Source organism: Taeniopygia guttata, chromosome 3 (assembly GCF_048771995.1).
Source record: "Taeniopygia guttata chromosome 3, bTaeGut7.mat, whole genome shotgun sequence".
NCBI classification, from domain to species: domain Eukaryota; kingdom Metazoa; phylum Chordata; class Aves; order Passeriformes; family Estrildidae; genus Taeniopygia; species Taeniopygia guttata.
Window position 1 is genome coordinate 108,492,737 of NC_133027.1, and position 21,254 is coordinate 108,513,990.

At 39.5% G+C, this 21,254-nt stretch overlaps 2 protein-coding genes across 3 annotated transcripts in view; one reads left to right on the plus strand and one right to left on the minus strand.

Moving 5' to 3' along the window:
- Window positions 1-919, minus strand: part of BABAM2 (BRISC and BRCA1 A complex member 2) — a 159,857-nt gene extending 158,938 nt beyond the window's left edge. The window contains exon 1 of one of the 2 annotated variants that reach the window (XM_030269196.4): window positions 757-919. Coding sequence is in view for 1 of the 2 variants with exons in the window: in XM_072927608.1 (XP_072783709.1) it covers window positions 262-292 (31 nt within the window). In the remaining variant the exon portion in view is untranslated. Of the gene's footprint in view, window positions 1-261; window positions 519-756 lie in introns of those variants that run through there. The other variant, XM_072927608.1, reaches the window with a different exon arrangement.
- A 15-nt stretch (window positions 920-934) lies between these two features.
- Window positions 935-21,254, plus strand: part of RBKS (ribokinase) — a 72,468-nt gene continuing 52,148 nt past the window's right edge. Inside the window, exons 1-2 of the mRNA XM_012572211.5 lie at window positions 935-1,152; window positions 19,899-20,031. Coding sequence (XP_012427665.5) covers window positions 1,103-1,152; window positions 19,899-20,031 — 183 coding nt within the window. The 5' untranslated portion in view covers window positions 935-1,102. The remainder of the gene's footprint in view (window positions 1,153-19,898; window positions 20,032-21,254) is intronic.

The following is a 21,254-nucleotide window of genomic DNA, read 5'->3' on the forward strand; positions in this document are numbered from 1 at the left end:
GATTATTAAAAGGAAAAGGTGAATATTGTGATGGAAACCTGGAAGAATGACATGACCTCTCCTGCCTAACCCACTTGGCGTGGCTGTCGGCAAGCTGGCTGCGTGGTTTTCACTTCGGGGGCGGGCGGCAGGAGCTGGTGTCTGGGTGTGAGCGGGGAAAGGAGGGACCCAGGACCGCCCCTCCTGCAGCCGTGCCCCAACACATCCACGGAATGCGGTCAGCAATGTGCACCTGCGGAGCCCCGGCTGAACACAAGTTACCTAAGCGCTGGCACTGAAGAACGCCCAGCATGGGTAATGCTGGAAAAGACCCAGCGGCTCATCTGGACCGACCCCCTGCTCGGGCAGGCTCATCCTGAAGCACAGAATTGTGTCCAGGCACTTCTCGAGTATCTCCAGTGACGGAGACCCCGCACCTGTCTGGACAATCTGCTCCAGCGCTCTGTCACCCACAAAGCAAAGAGGCTCTTCCCCACATTCGGGGCAACTTTCCGTGCATCCACTCCCGTTCCGGGCTGACCCTGGCCAAGCCCCGCTCCCTCCCCGGCTGCTGTGGCGCTGCGCCCGCCCCGCCCCTCCCCTCCCCAGCTAACGCCGGCCTCCGCCGGCTCCCCTTCCGCCCACCGCCGGCCCGGGAAGCGCTGTGGCGCTGCTCCTTCCCTCCTGCTATCCCTGCCCAGCTGGCTCGCTCCTTCCCTCCCGCTGTCCCTGCCCGGCTGGCTCGCCCCATCGCGCCCGTCCCGGCCCCGCCATTACCTACGGCGGCCGGAACTCGCCGCTGGGCACCGCCGTGCGCGCCCCCGCGCCCGCCGTGCGCGCCCCCGTGCGCGCCTCCGCTCCCCCCGCGCCGCCGCCGCCGCCGCCGCCGCTCCCACCCGGCCCGAAGGGGTCTTCACCGGCACAATATTGGCGTCCGCCGCAAGTGCCTGTGCGGGCCGCACCGCGGGACAGAGGGGAACGGGGAGGGGGGGCGGTCCTGGCAGCAGGCGTTCGGCGGGGACAGCCCTGCGGGAGAAGGGCCCCGCGGGCAGCCCGTCGCCATGGGCAACGGGAGAAGCCGCGGCAAGGCCGGGGCGGGCCGGGGTCAGGGTCCGAGGGCGCCATGGCCGCGGAGGTGGTGGTGGTGGGATCCTGTATGACCGACCTGGTCAGGTTAGTACCGGTGGGGGTTTTCTGCCCACACTGGGCGGAGCGACCCTGAGGTCATGGGAGCGCAGGGCGTCACGGTGCCCGGGGAACAGGGCAGGCACACCGGGCTTCCCCGGGCTGGGCCGGGGCCAGGCGGGTGTCACGGTTCTTCCCGGGCCGGGACGGCAGCAGCGGGGTCGGCTCCAGACGCGGCGGGAGAACCGCGGCTGCGGCAGAGGAAAGGACTGAGCACAGGCACAGATTGCTCGGAGGGGCTGTGGAGTCTCCATCGCTGGAGGCGTTCAGGAACGCTCTGGGTGCACCCCTGAGTGCCCTGGGATGCCCCTGCTTGAGTAGGGAGGCTGGGCCGGGTGTTCGCTGTGGTCCTTCCAGCCTCATCCATGCTGGGATTCTGAGACCCTGTGAAAGGGGCGGGTGATGCCAGCTGCGAATAGTACTTGGAAATAAGAGTGTGGGAACGGGGAGAGGTTTGAAGGTGTTGCGTGCTGGAGCTTTGATCAGCTGTCTGTGACTCTGGAGACTTGGGTTTGTGTTTTCAGCAGTGCCGCCTGGGTCGGTGTTGGCCTTGGCCAGGGAAGCAGCGTTCTGTAGGTAAAACCTGGAACTCTGATACTCCTTATCAGCAGAGGAGTCTGACACGAGTTCATGAAAATAAATCAAGCTGGTCCACCGTAACACATCTTCCGTTCAAAGCACTCTTGTCTCCACTGGAAAAGCAAGAAAGTAAGGTTAATATTGCAAAAAAAACCCAAATGAATGCCAAATGATTCATGAACCATGAATCAGCAGGTTGTAAGTTGATTACTTGCATACAACATTTTGTGTGACACTTGGAAATGAGATTGAGGGAGAGAGAGGGAAGCCCTCCCAAGGTATTCTTATCCAAATATATCAAGAAGTACATATAGACAGCCCTCAAAAATTTAGGAGCTCTGTACTGACAAACTATTTTTAATTATTTAAAAAGTTGTTTAAATTAATAGCTTAATTTTAAATAAATATTTGTTCTCTGAGCATTTTGCTTTTTAAATTAAATATATGGGTCTCATTGTCTTTTTTTTCTTTTTTGTACATAGGTAAGTTTGAGAACTTAGAAAAATTGAAGTACAGAAGTTCATGAGAGCTCTTGGTTCTGGTAGCCCTTTCTTTGTAGTGAATACTAAATAACAGGAGAATTCAAGCAAAATTGCAAGAATTCACGATGCAAATTCTAACCTGAACTGGCTGGCCTTGTCAGTCCCAGTAAACTTGCAAATCAGTCTCTGATTTGTACTATTTTAAACACATCTCCACACTCTATATGCAGACTTGGTAAAAATAAGATTTAAAGTGTATATATCTGGACTGCATCAGCTTGTCCTGCTCAGAATTCTGCAGTAAAAGTTCTTTATCAACAGCCAATTATACCAAAGCCTGTGGGTCAAGAAAGAGCAGAACATGTGATTAGAGGAACATGCTGAGGAGTGAATATTGCTTAGGCATAGACTTGTGCAGAAATGATGAAGTCCCTTAAATAATCATAGAACCTGTGTCAGAAAGATTTAATGCTCTGTGTAATTTGCAGAACACACTGGCAGCTTTCCAAGGAGAATAGTTGTCTTGTAAGTCAGAGTAAGAACTGTGGAAGTGATCTTGATGTTATGTGTGAATGAGCTCTCAGATGCTTATGATGTTGCACTGAAATGTAAAACTTGGTGCTCTAACCTCAAGACATTCCTTTTCCTGTCTGTCTAAAATCTGGAGAGAAAAATAGTAATAAAATTGCCAGTTTAAGCACTGCTGACAACTGCAGCTTTGGGCTTTTCTTGACACTTAAACAAACAAAGAAGAAAACGTCTTTTTTTTTTTTTTAATTTTTTTGGCTGCATGTTTTATATTATAAAAATGTAGTAATTTATTTGAAGGCATATTAACTGACCATACTGTAACCAGACATTACACCATGGGCTGGAGTGACAGATGCTGTTGCACTGATATTAAGTGGCTGAAGAAAAGCCATTTCACTTTTCAATCAGCTGAGAGGGTTTCTTAAAATGCACAAATGCAATCACAAGTACATATCTGACACCATTGTTAGCCTCTGCTTTAAGGAGCATTGAAAGGGCTTTTTATAAGTGATAAGCTAATCAGCTTCAGTTGAAAAAGAAGGGATGGCTTCATTCTTTCTGTTATTAGCACAGAACTTTGGGCACTTAATAAAATAAGAAGAACAGTGTGTTTAAATTCAGCTGGCAAGAGTTTAATCTGACCAAAATTTCCATGTGATACCTATGCAGACATTGTTTAAATGTATCCTGGGTTAGGAAAAGCTGGGTAAAATTACCGGAAAGTACAAAGCAGTAGGCTTGATTGTGCCTAGGTGGAACAGGAAACTATAAACAAGCTTTATGAAATATAAAAATTGTCAGGTTAGGATTAGATTCCAGGAGCATAACTCTTGCTTGTCTTTGTATATGGGATTTAGCCGGGGCTGCATATTCTAGATTTAAAGCTAGGGTTCATTTCAGCTGGAATGAAGGAGCATCAGAGTTTTGTGAGTTTGTCATTAGTGCTGATGTTTCAGTTTATAAAAGATTTGGACAAGAGTCACCATGTTCAATGCCTATCACTCATTTGGAGGAGCCTGAATAAATTTGTGAGAGTTACACAGTGAAAGCTGGACGCATTTTTGTATACATTGTGTTTAATGGGCATCTTCATCACTCAACACTAAAGCCTATCTTTCTTAGAAGGTAATAATATTGATTGAGACTGTGCCAGAGCTAGACAATGCTGTGTTATAACTAAACTGGTAAAATACCCTTGGCCCTTTAGGACACAATCTTGGCCCTCTGACTGGAGAGCTAGAAGCTCAGGGTCAGACTTAAAATGGTAGTGGCAGACTTTAAATATTAAACATTCCCAGGTCTGTAGAGGCAAGGTATCAAAAAGCTTCAAGTCACCACTGGGCATATGGTAGCCAGATTCACCATGAAAAAAAAATTAGCATATAATGATTTTACTCAGTACAGTAAACTAATGAGTTAAAGGAGTGTAACCTCTGTGTGAAATGGAAATGTACAGTTTGAAGTGTGCTGAATCTTATATAATGACCAGGACAGAAAAGGACAGGGACCTTTAGTTAAATTCAGATACTCAGATGTAATTCTGAGAAATCAAATTCAGAAGAAAGGGTAGCATGTCTTAAAATTCTTCTAAAAGGAAGGGCCCCAGTGGTTTGCTTTAAAAACACTGTTCTCATTGTAAATTGTTTTCTCATTGTCCTGTAGCGCTGCAGTGGCAGAATGCGGGTTTTCTAAAGCGAACTTCATATGATCAAAACAACCTCACGTACATACATGCAGTAAACCACACTCTTTTGGCTTAATAGGACCAGGAGCAAAACATATTTGTGGTCACAATCACAATCAACACTTCATTGGCAATAGCAGGCAATAGCAGTAGAAAACAAAAACAGCATTATTCTATATGATCTAGATATCAAACCAGATGGGTACCATCCACAGTATTATTTAAATAGTTTCTCTTCTGACTCATATTTGCAGACTGGTCGTGGCATTGGCATTTTAATTCATATTAAATCAGGACAAGACTAAACATATAAGCCAATAAGAGTCAGACATACTAAAACAATTAGAATAAACAGGGGAAACTTTGGCATGGCAATTGAAAACAGCAGAAGCATAGAACAAAATGTAAGATGGAAAAACAGTCTTTGGATAGTCACAACAATAACAGTCTTTCAGTTTAACTCAAGAGAATGACACCAGTCCAAATAGTGGAAAACTGCATTTTTTAGAATTTTCAGGATTTCAAGTCTTAGTTTTCTGTGGGCCTCTTTCCTCTTATCACATTTCTTCACTACCTTTAGGGAGTAGAACTAAAAGTTCTGCTTCTAACCCCCACTGTAACAACCACCGTTAATAATTAGTGCAAGTACTGAACTGATTGACTGTAGAATTCAGCAAGACAGGGCAGAGAAAGCACAGAGCTCCATACAGAGTGGTGTGCTGCTGATCTGCAGTGACAATGCACATTGGTATGAACATCCCAAACACATCAAATCCTCTTTGCTAACAGAGCAGAACCTCTGCTTGGGCCAAATGGCAAAGGTATCTCGTTAGTGAGAGTCTCTGTCTTCCTTTTAAAGTCTCTAGTGGTGATTATTGTCTGCTGAAGTGCTGAAGTAAATAACTCATTGGCACATTGGAAATGTCCATGATCCAAAACTATGTCTGTACTTTATTTTTCAGAAGTGTAGTATTTGGAACAGTAATTGCAGACATTTTTTGGTGGGAATGTGAAAAAGGACTTTTTTTCCGAGGGATCAGAGGGAATCTTTCCTTTGTTTCCAGATGTGACACATGTTCTCGTTTCCAGCAGTTGTCATGCATGTCACCAACTTTTAATGGTTTTGCCTTGTTTTGATTTTTTTTTTTTGCTCTTCATCTTCTCCTAGCAATGATGTGTTCTAGAAGCATTCAAATCCATTTCATTTGTGTTTTTGTTTTTATCAGTAATGCTTCCTCTGCAGCAGCCACTCCTCATTCTAGACAATCTGCCATTGCCAGCAGCATGGGAAAGCACAACTGTGAAGGAATACAAGCTTAGTCCAGTCGAGGAAATTAATCTTTGGATCCAGTGAAAGACATCAAGGAGGAGGGAATGTGTCATCTGTGAATTGTTTCATTTATGTAATAGTGAAAAATCTGGGCTTGATTTCACACCCAGTGCTGCCTCCTCCTTGTCTTCTTCTCTGACCTAGCAAAATTTGTGTGCATTTTAAATGCAATATATACAGGCTCAGAATTGTGTTATTCTGCTCTGATTTTAGACAACCTAAACGTTTAGAGAAACTCCTGTTTGCCTTCTCTTGTGTGGCAGGACAAAAGCTCTGCCTTGGGGGCCCAAAAAAATGAGATAAAATTCAAGTTGATGAAATCTTCAGTAATGGCATTCAGTAAGAAAATTGTCAACTGTGCATATACAACTTTGGAGTATCTCTACTGGCCCAAACAGTGGTGATACAGGGCTTGATTCAAGCTCATTTATGTGAAAAGAAACTTTTCACTGCTGCAAATTGAAATAAAATTGTCGTCCTCCAGCAAAATCTGAGTGATAGTTTATTTTAGGGTGAGACACAGTTTAATATTCTACCATGTTAAAGGTATTTGATGTTATACCCCAGACTTGAAAAGCTTCCAACAAAGTTCCTCTAACAAAAAAAAGACAAAATATTGAAGAGGGAAAAAGGAGGGGAAATGTCTGCTTGGGTGCTTCTTAAATTAACACAAAATAACTAGGGCAAGGCCACCAGGGACTTTTTTTAACTCATTACAAGGGCTGCATTTGCAACTAAGGTTGTGAACCCCAGGCAAGAGACAGTGTTCCATTGATCCCAGCTGGCACCTTGTGAAAGCAACTGTTGTTTGTGCCACAGAGGATGCTGTGGGCCCTCTCTGAGAAGGACTGCTAGTGCTAGAACACCTGCTCAGCCCTTGTCTTTGGCTCTTATCCATGAAAACGGGTTTCTTCCTCCCCTTCCTAAATGGAAATGTGGAAGTTTTAGAAGTCTCAGGAAATATGAATGTGAAAGTAGTCACACAATATCTTTTAAGTTAAGCGCAACAAAAGTGTTGCTTTCTGGATTCACTTTAATTGAAATGTCCCTGCCCTTTCATTTGGTGCCTTCATTTTGTGTCCTACACTACTGTGTACTGTAATTAGGCACTGTTCTTACCTCCAGAGGCAATTCCATTTCAGCAATAACTAATATACCTCTTGTTTTTTAGACTCGTTTGTCTGGTTAAAGTTTTAATAGCATATATTTAGTAGTGCTTTTGAGCTAAAAAATACCCAATGTGGTACTACAGTCAGGCCTGTACTACATGAATCCCAGTCACCAAGAACAGCACTATTTACCCTACTGTGCATTGGGAAAACATTTTGCAATTTGAGGACAGGAAGAAGTGCAGTTTGCTTTGTAAAAAGATAGGAATAAGAAAAAAGAAGTGGAGTAAGGTATTAAAAGAGGCAAAAATAATAGGAATGACCATAGTTTTTACTGTAGAAAGTGTGAAAAGTCTACCTAAAGGGTTGAAATTGAGATAAAAAGCAGGGAAACTACAGTCCTAATAGTGACAGGTCCCCAGTTGTGCAAAGGCCCCTTGCTTTTCTGCATCTCTTTTTGTCAGCTCTGCCTATCTGCTTGCTTTCTGCAATTTTCTCACATGGCTGCATGGCAAAATTCAGGGAAAAGCTCTGTTCTAGCCTTGCTGTCTTCTCCCAGCATCAGTATTTTGGCAGATACGGCACCAGAGGGTCCTCTGTTACCTCCTCCTTCCCATGAATGAGTTCCCAGCTGTCTGCTTCTTTTCCTACCAGCTGCAGTGTCTGGTCTGCTTAAGTTTGCAAATTGCTTTGAGATCCTTCAAGATAAAAGGTTCTTCTTAAGTGAGATCATTATCACCTTGTACATTTCTCCACTCCCTTTTCTCAGTTCAAGCTTCTTTTCTGGACTTGGGGTCCGGCAGAGTACTTAACGTTCCCAACTCATGGCAAAACAAAGCTTCCACACAAATTTCAGCTTCCAATCCTTGAGTTGTTTGATGCCTCTTAGAGTACTTCAGAGCTGAAGGTTAAATATATGTATTTTCCTGAGCTGATGCCAAGATGCTTAGCACTTGCCACACTGAGATCGTACTTGTGCATTTACGTCTGACTTCATGATATTTTGTGTGCTTCAAGAGACTGTGGAGTTCTCTTCCTCCCACTTCTGAAGTACTTATTCTAGGAAGCATTCCAGCTACAGCGTTGCTCTGAGATCCTACACTGGGTTCTCATAGCCATACTTAGTTCATGTTCTTGTGGTTAAACTGTGTGCCTGTCAGGGCAGGGATTTGACTCCTCTGTGGTGTGGTGAACTTGCAAGGGGGAACCCTAACAGGAGTTCAGAGGGCTCTCTGTTTAAAGGTTCATAGGTGGTAACGCAGTGTTTGGCCAGGAGAACCTTATTTCTGTTCAGCTGCAAGTCAGGTTGTTGTCTCCATCTTCTGTAGTTTAACTGGCTAGTAAGAGAGTTTTTCTCTGTATGGTATCTGTGTGTTTATTCCCAATGTCATTCACATTTTAGTGAAATTTCCCTTTTTCCAGTGAAAGTGAGGTCATCTTAAACCTGTGTTTATGATATTGGAGTCATTTCCATGGCAGTAGACTATGACATCATCAGTGGAGGATTATGCCTTTCCTATGTGTGTTAGCAATTAAAAATTATGGTTTGTGAGATAAAACTAGTATTTACCAAGCTTTTAGCTTTAGTCCATGTGAGGCTGGGAAACTATTGCTTAATCCCCTAGAGAGTTCACTTGGGTAATGGAGTAAATGAATCTAGAAATATTTTGATCCTAGCAGGTGATACGTTTTTGGGGTATATTTCCCTAATGAGAGAAGAAATCAGCTACTCCATCTTGTGTTCTGTCGCCTGGCCAAGAACACTTGTCTGAAACCTAGTGGCACTCCTTATAGTTTTGTTATTCAGAGCTACTTAATTGTTTGACTTAAAGATTCACAATTTTCTGCTCTCACTAGAATGTAATTTTTCACCTTTGGAGGTCAGTAAGCTATTAGACACTACCCACAAAAGTAAAACAGTGGGATCATCAGTCTTTCCATCTTTTTAGTGGGTGCTCTATTTGCCAGCTATCAGTGGCTGAATCTCTTTGTTGAACCTTCCTGAGGGTGTACATGCTTTTTCATGGGCTGGTGACAGGAGAGGCAAGTTTCAACACCATAATGGCAAAAGAAAATTCATCCATTTAAAATGTAGAGTCCAGTGTTAGGACAGTTGCTGATGCTGCAAGATGACAGTAGTGGAATCAAAACATAATTTATTTTATCCCTTCAAATACTTAAGAATTTTTAAGCCAAGGAAGCAGGCTTTCCTCAAAGAAAGTGTGAAAAGAAAGAGAAAAGATGTTATATGAATGTTTGTAGAGAATGGACATCATCAGTCTGGGTATTGCAACATGAGACAAAATTAATAGTGATTTTTTGGTAATGTAGTTTCAACACACTACATCTCTGCACATTTCAGCCTGTCTATTTTCCCACCTTATACAACTGAACTCTCATAACGGATCTCTTTTAATGATCTGGGTATGGCTATTTGGAAAAAAATTGCCAAAATGCGGTACCCTAAATACATACAAATTTGCAGTGTCAGTACTGTAGGTTATTCCTTGGGCTTCTGCTATAGCCCATGATACACATTGAATATTATGTTCTGTTATGAAAGTATATATAATTTCTAGCCCAAATAAATACTTCTTCCATATAACTTCCACAGATTTTTAATTGTTTGGTTATTGCCCTACTATTACTGGAAACTGTTTTTGACTATTTAAAATAAAATGTCTCTTGCCTTTTCAGTCTGGAGGTGTCTGACATGCAAGATTCACGACAGTCAAATGAGAAGTTGTCTAACGGAACTCCTTTGAAAATATTTGTCACAATAGGCAGGTGTTCAATGCTAGATTTTAACACCCAACACCGAGAATATTGTATTTTCTTCCCCTTTGTGAGACATAGAATGGTATGATTAATATTCCATTCTGTCTTGTTAATGAATTACTTTCTGGCTGTACTGTTAAAGGAAATAACCATTTTCCTAGATACATTTCTAGATGTAAGTATCTTTGGGTGAATTTTAGTACTCCTGACAGTAAAGAGCTGCTGGCACAAATCAAAACCTGCAATAAAAATCATACAGAGTCGATGGTAAAAAATTTGTGTAAAAACACTCTGGGCAGGCATATATATTCTGTTGCCTCTAGGAGCTATCTGAGCTGTTCTTTCCATAGGAGCCTTACCCGTGAGGTTTTGTTTGCTTGTTTTATATGGCTCCAGTTGTTAGCTCCTATCTCAAGCTGCAGTAAGTTATTTGATGCTGACATCCAGGTTCCCTTGAGGATTCTTGTTTCTTACACTTCGAGCCTGAAGAAAATACAAAATTACTTTTCACTAGTTGTTGCCAAAGTAGGTGCAGCTTTGTAGAACATGTTGATCTTTGTGACAACTAATTATAAAATAAGAAGGTGGTAATGTTCCCAAATACATCAATGTTCCCTCTTCTGTATTTTATTCTTTTTTTTTTTCCATTTCTAAATTTAATCCTTTTTTGCTCCTTTTTCTCCTGTGCGACATCAATAGCATGTCATTGTTGAACCATGAAATTTCCCCTAATTTGCTTTCACCTCTTCTTGTTTTCCTCATACATCATGTTCTTACAGTGCACTTCTCTTCTGTATTGCTATTTCCCTATCTCTCATCTTTCAAAAATAACTTTTACGTCCAAAGTATCATAACTCCTTTTCGTTAATTTATTCCTTTCATCACTTGCTATATTTCCTGTGTTCTTTCAGATACCTATTTATACAAAATGCATAAATCTTGATAGTATAAACAGCAGAAAGTAAAAAACATTGGCCAGAGCTGAAAATAAAGGATAAGGAGATCAAGTTCAGGACTCATAGGAAGACTGGCATTTCTTATGTTCTCAGCAGCAATGAGATTGAATATTCATTCCTTCTTCTAATTGTCTGATTCTGTTAGTATAACTGATTGGGAATATCCTGTTAGTATTGTTCAATAATTTTAAAAAAGAATTTCATTTTTCTTTTTTCCAGAAAGATCCAAGTGAAAAATAATCTGTTGAAAAAAAAGTAGTTGGTGGTTTTGCTGGAACTTGTATTACTCCATATAGAGGCAGAAAAAATGCACAGATTTTTCTTCAGTTTTTATTCCCTGTTGCTCACTAAATTCTGTGCTTAAATGGAGACATAAGAATTGTGTATTGGTAGGCATTAGAAGGCAGGGTTATACAGAATTACACTTTTCATTCAGATATTTAGGGATCTATCTCTTCCAAGAGAGCTTAAATTGGAAAAAAGGTAAAGGGACTTACCTAGAGGGGATTCCTACCTGTCACAGGAGAGTTAATCTTGGCCAGTGAAGCCCACACACACTCCCCCCACACCCTGCACATTCTCATTTTTGCCCTGCAAGCCTTAATGCTACTGTAATCCCAGATATTGGTTGGTGCCTTTATAATTAGATGGAATTAGATGGAACACTTTTATCAGTAAATCAACATTAAGATACTTTAAAAGTAGAAACTTGACCAAAAATTTATCCTGAAGTGGCTGACAGTTAAACTTGATGATGGTTGTAGGTCCCTTCCAACTGAACTATTCTATTCTATTCTATTCTATTCTATTCTATTCTATTCTATTCCCATAAAATAAATATATGTGTACTTTAATATATTTATTGCTTTCATTATTTATAATACATTGAATGAATGTGTGTAAACAATGTCTCATTTTGGTTATATTTTTCATTTGTGACAAATATGGATTCAGCAGGAAGCACTGCTCATACAAACTTGATAAAAAATATCATATTTCTCAAAATTACTGTCCTGGCTATAAGTTTTTAGAACAACATCTTATTGAAGAAAATTATAACTACTTGGACCCCACTGTACTTTGTTGTGATGACTCTGTACCCTGAAAACACATCCGTGATGTTGGTCGTAATATTATAGTTTATAAAACACAATATGCTTGTGTGCAAAATGCCAATACTTAATTGTGTGTGGGGGTTATTTTTATTTTTTTACCTGAAAGAGACTAACAGCAAGATTTTGTATGGTAGGTGCCCAGCTTTCTGTATGTATAGTAAAGTATAAGTATCACACTTTATCAGTACCAGATACCAGAATAAAAAAATAGTATAGATTACTTTGTTGATTTACCAGTATATAGAAAATCATGATGACAAGAACAAGGACCATGTGGCCTGTTCAACCAACCATATTATTTCTGCTTTGTTCACTGTTGTCTGATAAATCCTTTTTTAAGAGGTATAGAAAAAAGGTTAATGTTCACATGTCTTGTTTATCTTAATCTGTCCTTGGGCATGTAAAAATCACTCTTTGCTTGGGTTGCAAAGGTTGTTTTGTTTTGTATTTTTTTTTTTTTTTCTGCTTCAGCACTGGTATTTCATCATGATACAATGTTCTGTTCAGCACAGGAACTGTAGGCAGCCTGCTTCAGTTCTGGGTGAGCACAGCCTGTTTCAGAGACAGTCTATTCTAACATTACTGTCAGATTGCATTGAAAATAATTATGTAACTGCCATTCCAAAAATAATGTAATCGAGAGACATCAATGAAGAACAACGTGGGAGGCAAATAAAGCTAGAGAGTAGCAATTCTGAAAATTTCCACAATCTTTCTTAAATATGAAACAGATGTTTGGTAAGAATGATGGAATGTTTGCTGAGACTTAAATATCTGAAGATAGATTTATTTGAGTTTTAAATCTCTTTAGAGCTTCAGCTTCAGAATTAAACATTCCACAGATTATGAACTCACCAATGTTGTGCCACCTTTTCCCCAGATTTAAATGCTAGTGATGTGAGGAAATGTACAGGTTTGTTGTTCCATGAGAAAGCTTTTTGGTAACTAGTCAAAGATTAATTTCTTTGTGTTGAAGTTTGCACATTTGTAACATAATTTAGGAATTTGATGTCTTAGTAATACCATAATTTCACTGAAATGCAGGACAGTGTACTACTATAAATGCTTCAGGGCATTCATCTGAATGTCTTTCTATTTGCTTCATCTTTTAATATCTAGGAGGGTAAAATCTGATTCTGCGCAAAGGGTCAACAAAATTATTCCCTGAAGTTCTTGAAGAGCTGTGGACAGTTGTTCTCATTCTATGTGTTACAAGTTTTGGTCTTGTTCAATTGAAGCTGTGATTGTACATATAAGAAGATATAACTCTTGTTGCCCACCTATGTGTAGTCACAGCCATTCATTTAATTTTCTCCCTTGCTAGAGATTTTCTACAGTTGTGCCACTTCAACTGTTTATCCACTCAGTAATAAGATCTACAAACCAGTTTGTCTATTTATGGATACTGATATATTTATTAATATGCTTATATAAACAGTTTGTATATTTATCTGTTGTTTATATATATATTTCTGTTTCATAAAATACATATTTTCCCTGATGGCAAAACTCATTGAAAAGATTCCTGCGGCTTTGCAGCAATTTATCGTTCACTTGTTTGTGTTGTGGTGATAAATGTTTTTTGATATAAAATCAAACAGATTTTAAAAACCCATCTGAATGGATGATGGTGTAAAGCTTTTGCATCTCACTGTGCTGCAGAGGAACTCCTCTAAGTGTCAATTTTTGTGCCTGATACCAGCTTGGGTAGTGCTTCTATAGTGTTCATCACTGTGGGCTACAGAGAGAACTGAGACCATCAAACATCCAAGCAAAAGGCAAGTGTTTGAATTGTCTGAAAAGTTTTGGCTTTTTTTTTTTAAAGAAAATATTGTCATGTTCAGGAACATAGAAGAAAAAAAATAGAGATTTGCTATGATTTTTAGGGTTCTGTGAGTCATTAAAGGTCTGAAGGAAGTCTACAAACCTAGAACAGATTGCCCCATGCTTAAACCAAGGTATAGTTAACTAAATTCCTGAGGTAATCTCTTTAGAAATCTTGGAAGTTTTCTACGTCCTAATGAGATATTTTAATGGAAGATTAAAAGGGGTGAAAGCATAAATGAGTCAAGAATATCAGATTTTGAAAAGAGTGTGGTCTTTTTGTCTCCATGTTATGGATATTTTCCCACAGCACATGTTCAAATCTTCAAAATGAAGCTAGACAAAACATACCAAGGCTAAACCAAAATGTTAAGCCAGATCCAAAAGAGGTCTGAGACTTTTTCACCACAATGTTGTATTATGTTAGAGGGAAGAACTGTTCTCTTCTTTGTATTTGTTCAGTTGTGAGAATCATGAAAGGCCAGTAAATTGTATGTACTAGACAGTGGCTAAGTTACACCTACTCTAATCTCACTGGGATTTTCCCCATTCTAGGGAATTCCCAGGAGTGGAGAAAGCAAGTTTTGTTCAGTGATTCAAAGAGAACAGAATCAAAGCTAAATTCTAGAGCTTTACATTATATTACTTTTTATTAAGTCTGTTTTAAATTCAATATTTCTGCTGATGTTTTCCTACTCCTGATCTTCTTCACCTTTCTTCAGGAATTAAAGAAATCTGAATGTTTCTTTTGATACTACTTAAATGACAGTCATTTTAAGCATTTTTGCTGATATTTAATCTGATGTAGAAATTCTCTTCCCTTCTGAGTTGCCTGATGAGAATATTGTTGGGGCTTTTTAAGAGAAATATATTAACGTGCTGTGCTATTTTCCTTTCTCAGGCATGCTGTTCTGTGAAACGTACTGATACTCTCTGCTTTTCTATATATCTAATGAGCTAAATATACTGTACTACTTAAGCAAACCTTAGCAACAGAGCATTAAGTGTTTTCAACACAAAGTAGTATCAAGTGCAAGTTCCAGCTTTGGCTCAGGGCAGTCTGGTTGTACTGCTGCCAGCAGAGGCTCTTCTGCTCCTCCCTTCACAGGCCCACCTTAGCTGCTGGATAATGAGTTGGATGAATGCACTGATCCAAATGAAAATGACCCTTTGAACAAAAATGTTTTGAATTAGGAAGCTCTATAAGCAATAAAAGCAGTGCTAGAGGAATAGTGGGGAAATGCTGTGAGAAGAGGGCATGGCTTCACATCAGTTTAAGCTGACAATAATAATACATCTTTTTAGTTTTCATGTGTTGAAAACAGTGAGTAAACAGTGGTTAGATGTGAAGAATCAGAAGCAAACCATGATTAATTTCAGGATTAATTTATGTAAATTCTGCTTAATATACATCTCCCCCTTTCCCCTTCTTCATATTTTCTATCTCTGTGTGTGATCTAGTCACTGCTTAGAGGGGAACTTTTTGAGAAAACCCAGAATATCGGAAACGTGTGCTAATGACTCACTACACTATGCCTTCACCTCTGATTCAGTGCTTCAACTCTGTAGTAAAGGTCTCTGTTCTGGTTTTAATGGCATCCCTCCAAAGGGATGTTTGTCCTTAAATACAAACTCTAATCAGCTCTAGCCTCTAAGGGAGCTCACGGCACACACTGGAAGAGAGGCATGCAAGTAGTGCAGTGGTAGAATACTTATGGGTGTGCCTTTATTCATCCCAAACCTCTGAAATGTAAGTGTATGTAAGATTTTTCATTTTTCATAAACAAATGTGGCCAGCATTCCTGTGTGCTTTACATTTAAATAATGTTTTGTAAAAACTCAGTTGAAATAATGAGTGATTATGTTCCTTGCTTATAATGTCCAAAGTAATTCAAGATATTTCAGTCTGAACCTTCCTCTATAAATATGATTCAGTTCTACCATGCACAATTTGCAAAACATACAGTGATTTTATTTTACTTAGAATGTATTGGGAGTTTTTAAGTTCAGTTGCTGATTGTTCATAAGACATAAGAGCTCAGTATCCTTTGCACCGTTTATGCTCTCAAAGTTTAGCAGAATTTGTCATGTAAGCAAGGAGGATTCTGGTGAATAGTAGCTTATTTTGGGTTTTTCAGGTCAGTGTTTTCAAATTACGTCAAAAGTTGTAAACGGCTTTGCAAAACGTTTTATGTAACAATTCTGAATGCCCATGTGACATTTTTTCTAATTAACTTATTTAGCCTAGTTTTGGAGTAACATTAGCTGTTTCATCACTTTTAGGCTATTTTAGGTATTCTTTTTGACACCATGAATAAGCCAAGAATTTATAGGGTTTCTTAATCATACAGATTAGTCATCACTGCCTGCTCATAAAAGAAGCCTGAAATGCTCATTAAAATTGTCTGATGCGAATCAAAAGTTAGCACAGTTGCAGAATTAAATGATTAGAGAATACCATTGTATTAGCAAAAAAACCTCTTTCAGGACTGCTGGTTTCAGTGAAAGTTAAAACTGCCTGTACAGATAAGTACTCTGAATTTGTTTCGTATGGAAAACAAGAATGGCCTTCTGGAGTGGAGAATTGGTCTGGAATGATTTGCAATCATGCCTAAAATGAAATATGGTGAAGGTTTGTTTGTAAAGAGTTACAGGAAGTTGCTGCACGTTTTTGCTTGGTCGGTTTTAGCTTATTTTAAAAATTGACCAGTTATAAATCACACTTGCACTTGATCCTTTGTCATTTGCTGTATACCTTTCGATCAATAAGGTACAAGGTACCTTTTCTCAATAAAAAAGGTCATTTTCCTGTCTTCCACAAGCTGTTTGAACCCCACAGGCAGTTGTTATGCCATGCTACTTGAAACACTGGGACCCAAATTCTCATCTCACCAAGCCTGTTTTTTCACCAGGGAAATTATGATGCTTCCACTGGAGTTTCATGTTGATGTCAACATAAAAGAGAGAAGAATCAAGTCATAGTCTGGACACTGTTAAAACAACAATATTTTTTACGGTTGAACATACTTGAATATGAACTCTGAGCAGTGCTATTAGGAGATGTGTGCTGGAACCACAAAAATTTATAATCTTTGATTAAAAATATATTGACTTTTTATGGAAGCAAATTCTATTTAGAATAAGCTATAATCTCTAAAAAAAAAAAAAAAACAAACAGCCTGAGAAAAAAAAATGAATTGAGAATTGATGCCATTTTCATACTGCAGAATTTAAATGAGAAGACAGTGTGAGCTGGTAGATTAAGCTGATCCTCTCTTTTTGGTTTTGTCCTTGGCTTCTTAACTGACCCAAGGCATGAAAAGGCAAAATGCCTTGACTAGTTCCATACCCACAAAACAGGAATAATGATGTTGTTCTGCTTTTTAAGGTGTAGTGAGATGCGTGGATGAAAGGAACTACACAAGGGCTGCTATTTGTTCTTATTAGCAAGGCTGGATGAAACATCCTTCCTTACTGAATGGCACCTAATTTTAGATGTGATGTGCTGTACCCTGGCAGTAGCTGAAGAGGAGCTTCCTCAGCTGAGTCTTGTGGCCTTCTTTCTCTGGTCCACAACCATCTCTATTTTGGCTTCCAGTGGTGAAAATGGTTATAAATTGCAGATGTTACCATTAAGGAATATCGTTTATGTATTACTGTTTATCAATATTCTTTACTGTTGCACCTTTTTCCTTGAGAACATACAGTTACTCATTGTTGGAGACAATTTCCTGGATGCTGCTATGGGCAAACAGTTTTAACTTTGCTGTATTAGGAGCTTAGCAATCCTTTCCAGATATATATAGATATATAGATACATAGATATATATGGTAGTAAGTGTATTTTTTAAAAGCTTTTGTGTTTTTATTGAAAATGGTTTAAACATTTTGCAACAAAATGTTCCTGGCTCTGAATCTCTGGAAATGAGTGCTATGAGCTGTATGTGTGACTCTTCGGGGGTTTATCTGTGGCTGCCCACACAAAAGAAACCTGGTGACTGTGTATGCCATCCTAAAATCTGGCATGCTGTGTTAGTGAGTGTCTCTGTCAGTGAGGCTGCATCCCTACCTGCATCTCTCTGGAAACTATAACTACTGATGAAGCACAGACCTGTAACAACTCCTTCAAAGCCAGAACCTTAATTTCAGTGAGTTTGGGACTTGTTTGACTTTGCTAGTTTCATTTTAGGTTTTCTTGACTTTCTAATGATCCTAAACCTTTGGACTGATGAAATTGAAAATTGGAGGGAGGAAAAAAATGTTTGCTTTTTCCTGAGAATTTTCAGTAAATTAGGCTGTGCTCTGTCATTAGTTCTGTAAGAATCTGCAAACACCCATATGCCCCAGAAGGTGCAGCATAAGCTAAAAAAGTAATATACACATATTCTTCATATCCTTTCAAAAAACAATCTGTAGTGATTGCCTAGTGCAGAAGCATAGAATCATAGAACATTAAGAGTTGAAATGAACTTTAAAGATCACCCAGTCATAACCTCTTCTGCCATAAGCAAGGACACTTCCCATTAGACCTAGGCTGGGGCATCAACAGCCTCCCTGGGCAACTTGTCTCACCACCCCCACAGTGAATAAATTCTTGTAATGTCTAACCTTTTATTCTGAATTGGAAGGCTGGCTGGCAATTTTCAAAGAGTCACAGAATAGTTGAAGTTAGAAGGGACCACAGTGGATCATCTGTTCCAAGTTCCCTGCTCAAGCAGAGTCATCCTAGAGCACATGGCACATTGCATCCAAGCAGTTCTTGAATATCTCCAATAAGGGAGATTTTCTGGGCTCAGTCACCCACTCAGTAAAGAAGTTCTTCCTTGTGTTCAGGTCACAACTTTCTGGGCATCAGTGTCTGCCCATTGCCTTCTGTCCTATTGCTCAGCACCACTGAGCAGAGCCTGGCTCCATCCTCCTGGCGCTCTCCCTTCAGATACTGACAGACTTTGATGAGGTTCCCTCTCTGGCATCTCTTCTCAAGGTTGACCAGGCCCAGCTCCCTCAGCCTTTCCTCACACACGAGATGCTCCGGTCCCATAATCACTTTGTTACCCTCAGTTGGACCCGCTCCAGGGGCTCCACAGCTCTCTTGTTCTCAGGAGCCCAGAATTCAATTTTTGAATTTTGAAGCTGCTGTGAGATTTATTGGTAAAATTATATTTTAAATTGACAAACAGAGCTGAAGATAATTTCTTCATCATTAGGTTGGATTCTTCTGCATTCTTTCAGTCTTCCATTCCCATGCACCCTTTCTATCCTGCAGATTTATGGAAACTGTCTGAGGTAACTGTTGTTAAATGAGCTGGTTGTTAGTACATCATAGAATGCCTTCCCCTTCCATGTGTTGTGAACTTGTTTGTAGCATAAGAGATTTAAAAATGATATTTTTAAGCCTTGTATCTAGAATGCATGGCTTGAGAAGGCAGAAATTTTGGTTATCTGAGTGTTGAAAATGCATCTTTGGGTTACGTATTTTAATAAAAATTACAAAAGTCAGGTAGTCTTCGCGTTCTGAGAAATTCTACCCTAAAGTCTCAGTGGTGTCTTTTACTCTTTTCAACTTTTGTTTGAGATTGCAAAGCATCTGGCAGGGTTAACAAAACTGCAGTTTTGTTTTGTTTTTTTTTCCAAAATGGAAATAAAATCAGAATACACTCCTGATGGCTTTCAGCTTGTATTAGTGCATCTGGCTCTGGGCACCCATCCGCAGAAGGATGTAAATGTAATTGGACTGCATTCAAGGAGAAAACAAAATGCTGAGAAGTTGTAAAGCTTGATTTGTAAAAGAAACACTTAAAAAAGAAATATGTTAAATATGTACAGTGTGCCTGCATGACAGCAGCAGAGAGGCAGGTTTTGGTAACTATTACAATTCTTAGGGGTGTGAATACCAACAGAGTGAAAAATTACTTAAGGAATTGTTTAAGGAGGTATAATTAGATGTATAGAATTAAATGAACTATATGTGAACTTGAGCCTAATGTTACAATAACAAAACCCTATGAACAGTGAGACCTATAGATTAATGGTTTATCTGTATTGAGTTAGCACTGGGGAATCCCAGTCAGGGATCAGGTACAACTTCTTCAGGTACAACATGAAACATGAACAAAAGAAATGAAGTCCTTCTCTTGAGGGAAAAGAAACTTGATTGGGTGGCATATAAGGAATAAACTTAAACTAGTGGGATGTAGAGTAGAACCCTAAAAGTCTTTCAAGTATTTTTCAGTATTATTGGATGACTGTTGAGCCATTTAGGACTATAATGATGTAACTCTTATTTTGAAGATGCTTGTTATCTTAAGTCACTAATGTATGTCAATATTGCTTTAAATTGGAATAGCCTTACTACACGATTGCCAAAAGCTGGAGAAACTATCATTGGACATAAGTTTTTTGTTGGTTTTGGTGGGAAAGGAGCCAACCAGTGTGTCCAGTCTGCTCGACTTGGGGCCAAGACCTCGCTGATCTGCAAGGTAAGCGTTGACTTGCTCTTCAATTACAGCTGAACTGAATGTTCATGCAAATTCCAGTAAACCTTTTGGTCACTTACCAAAAAGCTTTTGGTATGTTTTTAGCTTTTGAAACTCTCTCTCTAATTCTCTTTTCTTTTTCTTAATTCAGCTATAAATTTAAGCATGGGGGAGGCTGTTTAAAAACACTGCCAGAACCAAAGATTAGTTGGCTACAAATCTGACAGAAATTGCATGTAGAGAAGGATTGCAAAACTCAAGTTGGTATACCATGGAAAAGAGAATTGGGAAGAGTTAGACACATTCAAAATTTAAGAAATCTTGATTAGGCCTTCCTCTTTATGCTCCCCACTGTACAGTGATCAAGACTTCATTGATGGCATCCAGGTGCTAGAAGCTATGGTCACTCTGAAATTGACTTTGTAGATGATTAAAAATCAGACACTCACAAGCCAGTGACAAATTTGAAAGAAATGTAAAAGTGCTTTGAGGGTTGAATCATTATGTCATTACTTGAGATTAAGAAGGTGATAATATCCAAATTCTAGCAGTTTGTGTGCTATGGGATATTTTTGCCTACTTTTCTGAAACATCTGATGCACTGCAGCTCTAAAGACTTGCTCACGGACCATTGGGCTGATTCAGCTTGGCAGATGCTATATTCTTACAATGCTTTTCTTTGATTTTTGTCATTAAACATTATAAGTTTTGAGTGATCATTACTGTGGTTAAGATCAAATTTTTTCTCTCTGTAGTCTTTATTGTCTATCCTGTGCTAACTGTAGATGAAACTTCAAATTGACTGGACATACTTTGTTTCTTGCCATAGCTGGGGAGGATGCTAAATTTGTTGGATCATTGTCTGTCAAGGATTTTTTGAGAAGTACTGCAAACATCTCAAGCAAGCCTTCCTCACTGTTCTTTCAATTCAATATTTAGACTAAACAATGTTGGCTATAAATTTAAATTACACCTGAAAGCATTTCTGTGAGTTATTTCACTAGTTGTTCTACATTGTGGGGATGGGTTTTTTTGGCAATGTTTGCACTTCTGTCATATTGTGTATATTTGATCATCTTTACATTCAAGAACGATCAGATTCAAGTACAATATGAACTGGCAGTGAATTCCCTTCTAACATTTCCTGCTAAATGTTAAAGGGTTTTTTTCCATTGCAAGTGTGAATTTTGATTTTTTTTTTTTGAATGGTCTAGCCCTTTGCTCAG